Below are 15,711 nucleotides of genomic sequence, written 5' to 3' on the forward strand. Positions count from 1 at the left end.
TTGACACCTACATGTTTATGGGAGTGTTTGCATACTACTGCTTATTTATTACTGGAAGTTACTTTAATGACAGCCAGTGTTTTCAGTCAGTGCAAGAAATGATTGCTTCCACGCCTTTAACTTACTTTCTGGTCCCAACAGTTGGACCTTTAATCCAATCAAATGAGGGGATCAAAATAACCGTTGGTCTGGTTTTTTTTTTCAAATATTTTTTGGTATGTTTTGGACTGTTGGGCCAATTTCAAGAAGCTCTTGAAGATTATCGTCATGTTATAAGATTGAGGAAGCTCCTCAAGCGTTTGGCTGACCAACAGAAACATGGTGGATGCACCATTGGTGATTTGGAGATAAAGAAGAAATAAGCAGTTGAGTCGTTAAATGGGTGTAAATGTACTGTACGAGTAAGTCTTAATTAGCAAACGTTTAAAGAAATAAAAGAACATTTGTCTCTAGAGTTGTTGGTCACAGTTGTTGCCGCCATTGCCACAGTTCTAGCCCTAGAAAATTGATTATTTAGCTCGTAACCCAGATTTTTCCTTGTATGAAAAAGACCTTGTGATAGTGTCTTGATACCATAAGCTCTGCATCGCATCTGCTCGTCACCTTAGACTTGCTTCTCATATGTCTGCCATAACCCAGTTTTCCCGCTGTCCAGCTAGAAGCCCCGCAGAGAAAGCTTAACGGTGCATGAAAAGTCCTGAGTGTCCGTTTAGCCTGCTTCTTGGTTTAACCATTAGAGCATTTTTCTTCTGCGGGAAACTGTGGAACAGCAGTAATGGTGTGGAACAGCTCTACACGACCCAGGCCAGCCTCAGGGGACAGCTTCCATGCCTCAGGCCTGTGTGTCCCACTTTAAGCCCAAATCTACCACATTATCTCATCCATACTTGTTCTCTACAGTGGCGATATCCTCCCACACGACTCTATTTTACAGCTGTAGGCTGTCACATATATCAGTACTGGTTTTTTCTTTCTCAGATGTTGGTTGGGTATATACCTGCTGAAGGGTTTGAGGACGAGTCTCTGGGCTCATGATCATTTTAGCTTTAAAATGCTTGGCGCTCAGGTCAGCTGACACTCCTTTTGTTGATAATAGACATTGGACTCTAAATATCTGTATTGCAAACGGATATTAAATCAGCATCAACCCAGGCGCTGCAGCTAGGAACGAGTTGTAATAGCAATGTCCTGGTTCCCTTTCACCATGGGAAAGACAGGGCAGGGCTTCCTGCCGCCTCAGACACATCCGCTTTCCCAACACCAACCCCAGGACTCAAGTCTCCACTGGCAGCGACAGTCACGCTCACACACTGACACACACGCACAGCAGTGAACCACCTGTGTACAGTTCAGTGGGTGACAGTGGTGGAGCATATCACTCTGACCTTCCTTCTTATTTTATCTCTCCATCCTGCTTTTTGGAAATCATCCTTTAAGCCTGTAATATTGTCATCTTCTTGTTTCAGACTTTTTAGTTTTGCAGGGATTTTAGTTTCAGTATCATTTTTACTTTCATTTTGGTTTTAGTTTCAAAATTAAATTTAGTCATCACATACTGTAATCAGTAGTTCTGCATAGAATTTGTTGACAAAATGAGTTTTAGTTTTAATTTCCATAGTGCACCGGAAGTGCCACGCAGACAGCTGCTGTCGGTATGGTTGCTGCTATTGTGAAGCGTCGCTGGGAAATAGGATAGTGGTGTATCTTGATACAGGATGTGGATGGAGTATAGGTTAGCATGAAAAACAACAGGCATTGGTGTTTTGACATGCGTCATACATCACACCTATGTTGTTATAGATTGATTTTACAAAATGAAAGGAATCCATGCTGGAGATGGGTTTTCCTTTTTAATTGCATATATAGCATATTGCCATGTTTTTTTCGTTGAACGTGAGTACTTGTATGAATAGCAGGATTTTTCTGAGCTTGCAATCAACACTGCCATGCCCCCCATCCAATGGTCCCAAGTGCCTCCATGTATGCCCCTCAACCCAATGTAGTATGTTTAAAACCATGCATGCAGCTTTTGGACAATAACTGGCCTTTTACTTATTGTCCAATAGCAACTCTCCAATAGAAAGATTCTGATTGGATGAGAAATCAGTTGGTTAGTGTTAAGCCTGAATCACTGGATGGAGACCGTTGGGATAAGCCTGCCATTGGCTGATTATTTCAGATGAAATTCTCCTTTCCTTCCACTATCGCTGCTATCTAGTTTTAGAATTGATTGTCATTGGTTTTAAAGAAATACAAATAACACAATAATTTTTTCTCTTATCTCAGAATAATACTGGGTGCAGCCAAACCATTCTCTAGTGCTGTGCAGATAACTTGCAAGTAGGAACTATGCAAGTTGGTGATTAGCATGTCCATTCATCCTAATAATTCACTATCATTTTTGTTTAAGGGGCTTGTTCTTGCTGTTTGTCGGAGTGATTTTTGTGTTTCTTCAAATTCCTGGAATACTTGTGAACCCATCGGAAATGCTGGATGTTCCGGGACATTCATACTAATCCAATAACCCCTGACCCCCTCTCCCTTCCTCTTTGATAACTGGTGGATTTAAAAAAAATTGGACCAACTGGCTGTTGTCCTGGAGCCACATTCTCCTATATGATGGGAGAGATTACCAGACCACTGATATATCATGCATGCAAAGACATTTACTGCCAGAAAAAGTTGACTTATTTTATGTAAACTTGACCTTTTTTTCCCTCTTTTCCTGCAGTGTATCAGTGCTGATCTTCAATACCAGCTCACACTGTTTTGTCCTCGTCAAGCAGTTCCGTCCAGGTACGTTTTTACCGCTCAAAACTGGAGATTAACTGTAATCTACAATTTACTTAATTCATGACGTCTTGTCACCCAGCTAGATCTTGATTGTTGTATATCCTATGGGCACTTTCACTAAAAAAGCAGTACATTACAATCCCTGTTTATTCTACTGGATCTCACTAACAATGTACACTCATAAATAGACCGCAAGAGGCCCCGTTACAAAGCAGCCTAACCTCCTTTGTTAGGAGTCGCCAGGGACTGTCCCACACCACAGTGTGCTAAATTCAAGGAAGTCTGGGCATTGATATTCTTTTTTCCTCCTTTCTCGTATTGCTGTTGGGAAAAAAATCCTTTATCTGAAAGAAATCTCTGAGTTTGTCTACAACCTAGAATAACATTTGTTTTTTTAACAGGGAGTGTTGGTTGGCTTATTGGTATTTCACAATAAATGTTTAGCCTCCACTATAAACGCTGCTGAAAACCTTGATATTGTACTCATTTCATATCTCGATCATTATATCTGAATATAATATTGTTTTTCTGTTATATTTGTCAGTGAGCTTTTCATTTAATTGATTTGTCATAGTCTATAAAATGACACAAAACAGTGGAAAAAAGCCCATAAACATTTTCAGATCTCAAGCTTCATCATCTTTAAATGAGCTTTTGTCATTTGACCAACAATATGCAACCCAAAAATATTTAATTTACAATATTAGTAAAGGAAAAAAAGCAGTAAATGCTCACAGTTGTGGGGCTGCAACTGCTATAACAATTTGTCAGTTATTTTTTTAATAAGATGCTTTAATTTCATTGCATGCACTTAGCAGCCTATGTAAATATATTAAAAAGTAGTAAATATAGTCTGTCATATACAGTACATATGCAGAAAATATGTATATATTGTACATATGTTACCTTGTAGCATTTCTAAAAATAGCGATCACAAATCACATCACAATTTTCCTAAGCAAAAAAAAAAAAGTTTTAATAATATTCTCTGTCTCTTCCACCTCCAGCGGTATACATGTGTGAGTGGGAAAGGAACAAGACGGCGCCGCCTCAGTCTGCTGAAAAATCTGAGGAGGGCGCCTCCGAAGCGGCGGCCCCCGCTCCTGAGTCTCAGGAGGGCCAGTCGGCCTCAGAGGGGGAGAGCTCCTCTCAGCCCCCCGCGACTGCGGGGGTCACCTACGAGCTCTGCGCCGGGCTGGTGGACAAACCCAACCTGTCTCTGGAGGAGATCGCCCGGCAGGAGGTGCTGGAGGAGTGTGGCTACGATGTGCCTGCCGCTAAACTGAAGAGGATTACTTCTTACAGGTTAGCTGATTGATAGAGGCCTTTAACTTATGGCCTCTCCATTCCCAACACAAACACCTTTTAAGACGAAGCTTTTCATTGTCTTTTTTTAATGTCTGCTTCAGTCCCACTGGATTTCTTCTCCCTTAACAATTAATATCCTGTTGTCCTATTTTGTCTCATTTTCATTTATTATTTCTGAACCTCCTTGAGCTATGTTCACTCAGAAATAACCCACATTTTCATCTTTGTTTCCTTAGTTTGACTTGCTGTTCTAAAATTAAATTCAAGGCATCATTAAAGACGCCTTTAAAAACACACCTCCTCCCCGGCTCGACAAAAATGAAAGCAAACCCCAGATTCAGTCACGAAACAAGCTACGTCATGCTTTATTTGCGTTTCTTTGGTGCTGTTTCTACCACTTTTTTTTTTTTTTAGCTCTGTGAACAAAGGTTGACACCCAGAAAGAGTATAAAAAAATAACTTTTTTGGAAACATGTCAAGATTAAAAAATGTGACCTGCACTTAGTGAATTTTAGAGGAAGTGGCATGAAGAAGAGAAACTACAAGTGTAGAGGTTATATAAGTGAGCTATCACGAAGCATCGTTAGAAGCATCCATCTGTGTCAACATATTATTAGCTCACTGTATCTTGGCATGACATGATGAACAGTCTCACATTTAACAGCAGCCACCTGGACAGCTCTGACTGACAGCTCTCAGGACTGTGCTTTTGATTTGACTCGAACACCTCCTCCGGCTCTGTTGGTGTTGTCTATGGCCATTGTTTTGTGTGGGCTGCTTCCATTAAATAGATGGGTATCGTCTTAACCCTCAGGACCCCTATGAGGGGGCTTTTGACAGAAGTGCATAGAGTGGTGAATTTCTATGATAATAGCAGGCAGCCTGAGGTCAGTTTGGTTTAAATGGCAAAGAAGTTACCAGAGAATACTGATGTTCATGTCTGTTGCTTATTACCAGCATTAAAAGACAGAACTTTATAGCGTTTTTGTAAATCTCCTTATCAAGTTTGGGCACAGCAGTGTGATGTTGGTTTCATCAACAACAACTAAGAGTAATAAAACAGTTACAGACAGTTAAAACTCTTTTTAGCCACTGCCAGTTAACGGAGAAAACAGACATTCGTCCTGTTTCCATCAATTAGTTACTCTGCACATTTTGAAGATTTGCATGAGAAAAGCTTGATGGAAACACCAAAATTCGATGAAATTTTGGAAGTGCAAATAAAAGTTTTACGCTCGCTTGAGGTGGTTTTTGTCTTTTTTGATAAAATAGTTAATGCACCAAACAGGAGATGGAAATGCTTTCTCTGAATACGTTTTGACGTCAGCTGTTTCCGCTCTGACGGTCAAGACCAGCTGACATGAACAGTTATAAGTTGCCCAATTGAATCCAGTTCAATCAAGTTTCTCTTGTTGGTGGCCAAAGTTGTCCAATTAGCAACCTCTTTTTTGGTGTTGTTATTTCTCTACTTCTTCTACTGTTTACTGAAAGATTAGCCTACAGCAAAACATTACATCTTCCGATCAAAGCCGCTTTGTTTATTCACCCTAACCAATTGATGGAAATGTCCCTAATTCTGATTTTCGTTAATGCGAAATTAAAAAAAAAATGTCTTCAAAATTTGCTTCGATCTAAACGGATAGTAAGGTGATGCCACATACAGAATTTCTCAATGACAAAGGAAGAAGACATGTGTTTCCAGCCCCTTTTGAGAGTTTTTCTTTACTTTTTATTTGGGAATCTGTGTTAAATCTAAAATAAATCATAGTAGAGTTTTTTTACAAATTCTAAAAGGTACCTGGAGGGGGTCTTTTAAAAAAAACAAAAAACAATTTTAATTTTTCTTTATTTGGAGTGGACATGTAAATACACCAGCATAACAACATTAGTAGAAATAAAAGCAAATGTCCTTCCGGTTTTGTTTGTTTTGAGTCCAAGAAAGAACACATCACCAACCATCCAGGCATACGAGTACAAAGAGACTATAGTCGTGGATCATGGATCATATTTCGATCATCCTTTGTAGTGTCCACTCTCTTCTAGTAGCTTAAATTTCACAGCAGTTGTGATTGGAGGGAGTTTTTAAGGAACAATTGTAGAACGTGTACATAACAGAACATTTTTTTCCCCTCACAGGTCAGGCGTAGGGGTAACGGGCGCCAAGCAGACCATGTTCTACGCCGAGGTGTCTGACGACAACTGTGTGAGCGCAGGCGGAGGTGAGCCGCGGGAGGGGGAGCTTATCGAGGTGGTCAAAGTCCCGCTGCACGAGGCCATGACGTTTGCCTACGACGAGCGTATACCCAAGACCATGGGTGTCATTTTTAGTTTCATCTGGTTCCATAATAACATGTCTCCCAAGTACAAGATCTCCACCAATGTGTAACTAGTATTAACAAACCCTCTTTATACCGTTTATTCCAAATTAAGTCAAACACTGGCCCAGCACATCCACACCTCCCCTCATGGCTCTTCATCCTGTATTGCCTTTTTGCTTATTGGTACATGATGAAAGGTGGGCCCCTTGTCTTGTTGCCAACAGGTATCTCTAAGTTTGTCCTATTTGAGTTCCATGTGGTCTTAATATTTTTCCTAAAAACAAATTTGCCATAGCTGGTTGTCACTGGCACGTTTTTTTTCTTTTCTTGATATTTTTTTCTAGCCTGTTAATCATTTTATTTACTGTGCCATCTGATATAAATGGCTGCATATCACTGATTTCATTTGCCTGCCCTCGATTAAAGGAATGCTCCACTGCTTTTAGTGAACATTAGCTGCATTTATAGAAGCAGAAACGTGTTTTAAAAGGACCTGATATTGACTGAGTTACAGTCAACTTGTTTGAAGCATTCCTACAACAGCCAGCATTCATTGCAAAATGCTAACTAGCCATGTGGCCCCTGGTTAGCCTTGGTTGCTAACATGTTAGCATGCTAATTTTTGCATCGGATTTCACGCAAACATTTCTACTCCTGCTAAAGGAATTTAGCACCTAGTATAACAACACACATCATATGAGCAGTGGCTCCTTTTTGTACTGGTCGTTACTTGAACCATTAAAGCTACAAAAACAAGGTAAAGAAACAAAACAGTGGAGCGTTCCTTTAATCCATGATCCAGTAATGCAAAAACTATGCTAGTCAATGGTGGGGCCTTGTGACGATTGAGGTGTCAGGTGTGTTTTAACCACCACTTGTTCAAGCATGCCTCAATTAATTTCTCTGATCCACAGCCTTTAAGCAATACTTATCACAGCACCCCGGGATAAACAATCACTCCAATCAACTCTGGTAGAAAATCTTCATAAAGTCAAACCAGTGGACATATTAGCAGACTTATTTTCTACGAGAAACATGGGAAAAGTAAGTCAGGTATTGTTAAACATCACAGAAAATGCATAGAACCCCTGCACAGAGGGCCTGAACTCCGTTTTAAGTGTTCTCAAGCACAATCCTGCAAGGAAGTACTGATATTTTGCCTGCAACATGTCAGAGAATAGTTTGATTTTTGATTTTTACTCTCTGTTGCATTTTCTTTTCTGAGATCAAGACAGACTGGAAATACAGTAGGGAAGACTCTGTATTAAGGTAAAATTATCTTCTCATTACAATCAAAGTCATTTCTAGAGACTTCACTAAACCAGACATGTAAAGGTTACATTTTGAACACATTAAAGCAGGCGTAGGAGCATATTCAAAAGTAGTTAAACATCTGAAACATCGCCTCTGCTCATAATTCATTTCAGACATTCTGTGTAGTAAATCTCAGATGTATTATTCTCATTAACACGCGAACCTAATCTCACAAATCTCAACAGCAGTTTGCCAAAATCTCAGGTCCAAATAGTCAAACTTTTGGTCATATTCAGGGTGGATCTCTGAATGTGATGATGACCAGCATGTTAGATATTATTATTATTATATATCAGAATCACTTGCAGCTTAAAGGCAACAAAGTTCTTACTCTTCTTACTATATGTTAGGTTTTTTCTTTATTCAACAAGGGCTGGTACTTCATTTATTAATCAATATGTAAAAAGGAAGAAATTCCCCCACCTCGTAGTTTCCTTCAAAAAATATGCAAGTTCTGAAGCAAAGACAGTATTGCTTTTGGAAAATTTCCACTCACCTAAAAATGACACATCTCAATATTTAGACATGACTTTAGTTAGAAATCGAGAGAGCACCTGCAGAAGGAAGTTGTATGACAAAATATAGTGAGTGAAATTTAAAGGTTATTTAAAGACCTGCCTGGAATGAACTTTGCGTTTTTTTGACTACGAAAAAAAAGGAAATGTGCTGTATGTAAGAGTGTTAATTTTGAACACATTGGAGGTGAAATCATAAGTGAAATCATAAACCTATTTTATTAAACAAAACCCCTTCACCATAAAACAACTTACTGTCTATGTAATTGTCTGAACTCTGGTGTGAAAATGAAAAAAAAAACAATATGAGCATCAGTCCAGGATTTATTTTGTTCTTCGGGGCTTTTTGAGCCCGAGGGACAGCTGACAATCAAATGTGAACATTTGTCGTCTTTTACCCATAACACCTTGTGTCTTTGGTTATTTTTTTCGTCATTGATTTATTAGATGTATGTACTGAATCTCACAGCAGTTCTCTTAGAAGAGGACTGAGCATCAATTTCAGTCATCTGGTGCCGCTTGAGTTCTCAACACATTTCTATCTGCACAAACGAAGTGAAGAGATTTTGAAACGACCAAACTAAATATGTTTCACACGCTGAGTTAAATATTTCCACCCGGACTGTGTAGGAATATATGCAGAACCCTTAAGCCATATTTATCTTCCCCTACGCCCCAACCATTCTCCATAGAAGATCATTCCTTGATGTAGGATTGTATAGTTTGCTGGAACTGCTTGAATATATTTTTATTTAGTTGATTTTCTTTGGAAAAGGAAAGATGACTCTCATTTTGCTAAAGTGAATCATATTCTCTAACACCCAAACCTGATGTGCAAAACTAAATCAGGTTCAAATACAAACTAAATTTTCTACTTTAACAAGTTTGGAAAAATGTGTAAATCACCTTTGGAAAACCATGAAATGACCATCAGACAACTTGTGTGCGCTATGTTAAGGATAAACATCATAACCAGGGTTGGAAATTATCTTTTTTTAAATTCACCAGCCAGTATTTAGCTTGTGCTAATTTCCAACCCTTACTGTAACCCTGATCAGACACAGTGCTTTATGCAGGTTGTAAAAGCATACACAAAAAAATGTTAATTGTAAGTCTTTGCAAAGCAACCATTGAATTGCCTGTCCTCTTTATTAATAAAAATGTAAATGACATTGGAGACTTTCTACAACAGCGTATTAGGGCCAAGTATCAAAAAAATAAAAATACGGATGTGGCATGCTGTGTTCTATGTCTGAGTGAGTGACTTAATCAAATTATACTTTGCAATCGGATTTAGCAATAAGGAAATACTGGTGGTTTAAACCAGAATCACCATATTATCATAAGTATCCGGATTTTGAAGAGACATTGCTGTGAATTGGGCCTATTCAGAAGAAAACACAGTGCTAATTTGGATGAGGTGAGAGCTTTTCTGCATCAGGAACTACAACTACTGCAATGAACAGATGCAAGAATATCACTGATTATATCTATGCCACTTTTTTCTTATAAATCCACCCCTTTTTTTCCGTAGATTGGACACTTTTTCTCTGCTCTGAGTTTGAAGTTGAAGAAAGCTTTTATTTGACAAACTATTCTAGGGACAAAAAAGGCAATGATTGTAAATTAGAAATGCATTTTTATGACATTGTGTTGTTCAACTCAAGGTTCTCAGGGCGATCCTAAAAACACAAGGTACTCAGCAATGTAAAAAGCTTCATTCTCTTAGAAAACTATTACAAAAAGCCGCCTCAGACTGCTAAAAAGCTCTCTGTCTGATCAGGTCCTTACAGGCCTTTTAGATAATATTTTCTTAACTATACTTCATGATAGCCAGCCACCATGATATCTTTGAAGCTTTCAGAAAGTTGTTTATTTGGCACCTTATCCTCATGAGATCCCTTAACCCCTTTATTTCCTCCATTTGATCTTTTTTTCGCTGAATAAGGTCCAAGACGATCTCAACACTGAAAGATTCCCAATGGTGCTTACAGTTTCCCGTCGTCTTGTCTAGTATGAGATGAACCCGTCATGAAAGATAATGAAGATGCTAATCACGTTTTGTCTTGGAATTACTCATTAGAAAATTATCGTCGCCCACGTTTGAAAATGGGTTAGCCATAATCATTCCAAAATAATATAATCCTCTGTGTATTTTAAACAAACAAAAAAACTCTCTCTGATTTGGCTTGATGTAAAATGGGACAAACAAAGCCATTTAAACTTTGAAGGCCAGTCTGTAACTTTATGTGCCTGTCAAATGTGGATAATTGCAGTGTGATTTCTCTTTTGGCTCAGATTATTTTTCTTTTTGAGGAAAGTTAGAGCAAAAACACAAAGGCTTTTCTTTGCCATTTTCCCTGGCTTGATACATCAGCCAGCGAGCCAACACCGGAACATATTCCTGCACACCTTCCGGCCATTTATTATCTGGAAGTCAAGTTCATTTAGTGAACATCTCTGAGGACAAACGGCAGCCTCTATGAATGACAAGACAAACATAGAATCCACACAAATAGATAGCAGCTGCCAGCGGGAGGGATCAGGTCCCAACGTCTAAAGATGTTGTGATTTGAGCTTGATTGTTGCAGAGAAGTCGGTTGACAAAAGCGTGACAGCACTTCAGGTTCAGCCGGTGCAGCCAGCTTCTTTATAAAGGCAGTTAAATATATGAAGGTTATTTAGATTAATGTGAGGCCTGTATTGTATTTTTGTTCAACCTGTGGAGTCAAAACTCACAAGCTGATCTGTTATCGGATCTGCTGTCTATTTTATACTTTTTTTATTAGTTTTATATGCTATTCAGATGTGACTGACTATGTTTTTATTAGTTTGAAACTTGTGTTCTTTTGCGTGAAATGCTCAAATTTGAGCCAAAGTCTGCACTCCCATTACAATAAAGTCAACACATTGAGTGGAAGTCGTGAAAAAGCTTGGTTAAACTAGCTGTTTTCTTGGCGGAATTAAAGGAAAAGACTTTTAGAAAATACCCTTATTCGTTCCAGAGTTAGATGAGAAGATTGATACCACCACAAAATAGAATCTGCAGCCCGTGTACAATGTACAATGGGGGGGAACTTTAGTTCTTCCACTGAAATTAAGAGATGACATGATAAATGCGGGATTACGAGCACGAGAAAATCCATCTTTAAATAACGTGTTTGTGTCCCGACCCAATGTGTGAGGAGTCTTGTGAGGAGCTACTGGAAACTTTAGGTGTGGTTTAGTTGGGTAACGAGGCACAGAGGTGACCGTTCGTTCAAAACAACAATGACAATGGTGGTGTCTGATCCTATCACCTGCCAAGTCATTTTTGAAAGTTCCTGCCCTTTTTCGGTGTGGCTGCAGGTTTGTTTGGAGCCGATGCTAGTCCCGAACTAGTTCTTTGTGAAAGAACCGACTCTCGGCCTGGAAAACTGGTTCCAGAGCGGCGCTAAATCTTTGCTGGGCTAGAACCACGAACCGCTTACACCAGGGGCTGGGGGCGGGATTATCAGGACCAACAAGACCAACTAAAACATGTATCATTACTTTTCGATTTGTTCAATTACAGTATGATCAATATGGGTTAGCGTTCGCTTACAACAAAGTCGAACATTATCATCTAACAATCAGTGTTAATTAGAGCATAATCGATGTGAATCGATCAAGAGGAGCAGCACAAATGCGTTGTACATGTCATATTTGAATGCTAATGTTTAGCCTCGCAAAGCCAGGAGCAACATTTGTAGAGAGACAATCATCTGCTAGTGTTGTTATTATGCTTGCAGCGAGCCGAGACGTTTCCAGACTCTCTAGCCTGTGAAAAAGCTAACAGGTTCTGAGTTCACAGTTGGTTCAACTTGCGAACCAGTACCAGCCCAGCACCAGAACTAGGTTGCCGTTGGTCGAAAAGGGCTGTCAGTTGATTGATCAGTTGTTCCTGTTTGGTTTGAACAAAAACCTGCAGCCACATGGTCTTTTCATGGATCAGTATATCAGTAATAAGCCAATGAAAGTGCTATCAATCTTGTCATCTAACTCTCAGTAAGAAAGGGAAAAAGCATATTTCCCCAAAATATTGAATTATTCCTTTAAGTCTCCCACCGCGACAAGCCGAACCGTCCCCTCTACGACAAAAGCAAATGCACTTTTGACAGTCCGGAGTGAGGTTGCAGACTGTGCCGCTGGTAAGCCATAAACCACTTCTATTGAATAAAACACTAATATATGAGGTAAGTAAATGGTTGTATTATTCATTCTTGCCTCTGCTGGATATGAACCATTAAGCCCAGCATTGGACATTTCTACCTCCATCACTCAGGCACATAAATATTTAGTGTCCGTTTGCTTGCTTCGAAGGCGCTGACATATCAAATTCTCAGCAACATGTCAGAAATGTCAACCCTCGGTGACAGAATACTTAAATCATCGGCACCAGACTTTTATAGTTGTACCCCCATGGCTATGCTGTAGTTGCTTCTTCAACTGTGATCGTTTCTTCTGTTTTCTTCTGTTAATGGTTTGTGCACCGTTTGACAATTTCTTACTGTATTTTCAATGATCATGAGCTGAGCAGCAGTCAATCATGAACATGTTTTTAAAGGTGCTATGTGTAGTATTCTCTAATTACTGTTAAATTATAACTCGGACCATGGATGTGACAGTTCAAACATTACCTCTGGTGATCAGCTCGATATTCTTTTGTTTGTTGGAAAAAAGGCACTTTTGATTTTTTAGGTGAAGTCGCTCACGTTTGCTCCTTTTATTGGCAGACCGGTAGCTGAATATTCAGAAGAAACAGGGGGGAAGATAATCAGATTTGCTGCTATTAAGCTGTTTATTGTGACTAAAAAGTGTAGCACATGTTATTCTGTTAGGTAGTGTAATATTCAGTGAAAATCCTACACATAATACCTTTAAGTGAAAGAAGTATTATGATTTTTTTCATCGTAAAGACATAAAGAAATTTGTCCAATTGTGATTTTTTTTTCTTTTCTTTCTTTCTGGTGTCTTTCTTTCACTGAATTTGTGTTTTTAAAAAAATATTTTCTGGAAGAAAAAAAAAAGTACAAACACGAACATTGCAGTTTTAACGAATTTATCATGTATTTTTTGCTTTATAAAAAAATGTGTATAATCATTGTGGGCAGTGTTTTCAGTAATGTTTTGTTAATTTATTACCTAAATGTTCAAATATTAAAACTTTTAAAACATGACACTTGGTACAAACATACAGTATATATTTAAATATGATACTTTGCATGTGCACTAACTGTGTTGGATTAAACTGCATTACGTTGAAATAAAATGGGTTGGATGCCCGAAATGTCACCTTTTTTTATCCTGTTATTATTTACTTACATTCTATTGTTTTACCTTTTTTTATTTTAGAAGAATGTCCCAATCACTACAGAACAAGGTTAGTGCTTTAATACTGAATAGTTGCAGTATTAATCAAAATGAATCAGTTTAAGTTTATATAATATATGATAGTATAGGTGTGTAATATAATATATATAAGTGGCTCTATAATCAAAGTGTTTTTACTGCTTTACCTTGCCGTCACACACAGCCCTGTTAAGTTTACAGGGGGGTAAGTGAAGCTGTTTTTTATGCTCTCTTCAAAGCCACCAGACTTCATTGACAAAATCAGCAATTTTTTTTTTTCAGTAAGAAGAAGAGTAAGAAATAACATACATACACAAATAATAATAAAGACAATAATAAAAGGCAAATAAATTAAAACTAGACACAAACTATGACATGTCAAAACAGAGTAAACACAATATAAAGTCCAATGTCCACTTGAGTGCATCAGAATTGAATCTCCACTTAAATGTATCAAATGTCACAATAGGTACTCTTCAAGAACACACGATAATAATAATAATAAATAAATAAAATAAAAATATAGATTAATAAATAAACAAAAAAATCTCGACACATACCATAACATACCAAAACAAATTACAAACAGAGGCACAATTTAATGTCAAAAGTGAGTGTCCACTTGAGTGAGTCAAATATGTCAGACAAGGTACACTTTAGGGGGGTTAACTATAGTTTCAAGGGCTCCAGGATAGGTCTCCATACAATATCAGCAAATTTTTTAACTGCAGAACACAAGAGTTGCTGCTCTGTCGCTTCCATGATCACTTAGTTTTTCTGTGGTATTTAGTGACTTAAGTGAATCCAAACTTACCTGTTACACTTAAAAATTAGTCTTTACAACCACACAGTAACGTTTCGAGCGTCAAGCTTTAAAGATGTTTTCCTTTTACATGTTTTTCTGTTCAGCATCCTCTCCTTTAACTATTTTTTACAATAAACCCTATATATTAGCCTATAAATGTGTTAATACAGAAAGTCTGATATTTTGCAAGATGTCCTTTGTGCATTTATCAGCTGCAACTGTGTTGCTTTTAGCCTGAATTAGGTGTTTAAATTCTTTATATATAGCAGACTTGTCCATGTTTGCGATTGGTCATATGCTGCAAACTCCTCCCCTTTTATGAGACGATGCTTATACTAGCGCTCAAAAGTTTGGGCTCGCCCAGAAAATATCTGTGTTGTTTTCCATGAAAACAAACCGTTTTATTCATGAAATGAGTTACAAAATGAAGCAAAAATATAGTAAAGACATTGACAAGGGTAGAAATAATAATTTTAACCTGTACAAATCTCCAACTGTACCTCTAGATACTCAACCAGCCTGAGGATGGATCATTTAACTGCTTCTCAAATCAGCACAGAACAGTTTTCAGCTGTGCTAACATAATGCTCAGCTGTTTTAATGATCAATGAGCCTTTAAACACTATAAACGTAAATTAACACAATGTGCCACTGGAACACAGGAGTGATGGTTGCTGACAATATATAATAGATATTTTATAAGAAAATCAGCCGTTTCTAGCTTTTATAGTCATTTACCACATTAACAATGTCAAGGACTGTATTCATCGTCAATTAAATGTTATTTTAATATTAAAAAAATGATTTTCTTTCAAAAATAAGGACATTTCTAAGTGAGTGGTAGTGTATTTGTAGATTGGGAAACCCTGGGTAACTTGGGGTTGTGAGGTTGTGACCGATTATCGTGGCTGTGATTGCTAGATTAAGTAAAGCCAGATAACGAAGATAACCTGGATATGTTGAAATTGCTTCGAAGTGTTCTCATGACCCAAAGGACCTGAACACAGAGCCTATTGCATACCTGATGACATTTTTCACATACTTAACCAGTTGTTATAATTTTACATGCCGCCTTCTACCAAAACTCTACAAAAACGACTAATACTAGTGCATAATTAACTACAAATGTCAGGTACAGCAGCTGAAATTACAGTAAAGGCATCAATTATTTCTATGTATGAGTTCCTGGTGTTTCAGTGACTTTAGTTAACCCATTTCTTCCCTGCAGTTCTCACGGTTGACTGAGCTATCGAGTGTGTAGAGAGGGCATTTCCGCTGCGATAAGATG

At 38.1% G+C, this 15,711-nt stretch overlaps 1 protein-coding gene across 1 annotated transcript in view; it reads left to right on the top strand.

Moving 5' to 3' along the window:
* Positions 1-13,550, top strand: part of nudt14 (nudix (nucleoside diphosphate linked moiety X)-type motif 14) — a 30,031-nt gene extending 16,481 nt beyond the window's left edge. The window contains exons 3-5 of the mRNA XM_059356206.1: positions 2,732-2,796; positions 3,801-4,098; positions 6,238-13,550. Coding sequence (XP_059212189.1) covers positions 2,732-2,796; positions 3,801-4,098; positions 6,238-6,487 — 613 coding nt within the window. The 3' untranslated portion in view covers positions 6,488-13,550. The remainder of the gene's footprint in view (positions 1-2,731; positions 2,797-3,800; positions 4,099-6,237) is intronic.
* Positions 13,551-15,711: the final 2,161 nt, after the last annotated feature.

Source organism: Centropristis striata, chromosome 18, assembly GCF_030273125.1.
Source record: "Centropristis striata isolate RG_2023a ecotype Rhode Island chromosome 18, C.striata_1.0, whole genome shotgun sequence".
Classification (NCBI taxonomy): Eukaryota; Metazoa; Chordata; class Actinopteri; order Perciformes; family Serranidae; genus Centropristis; species Centropristis striata.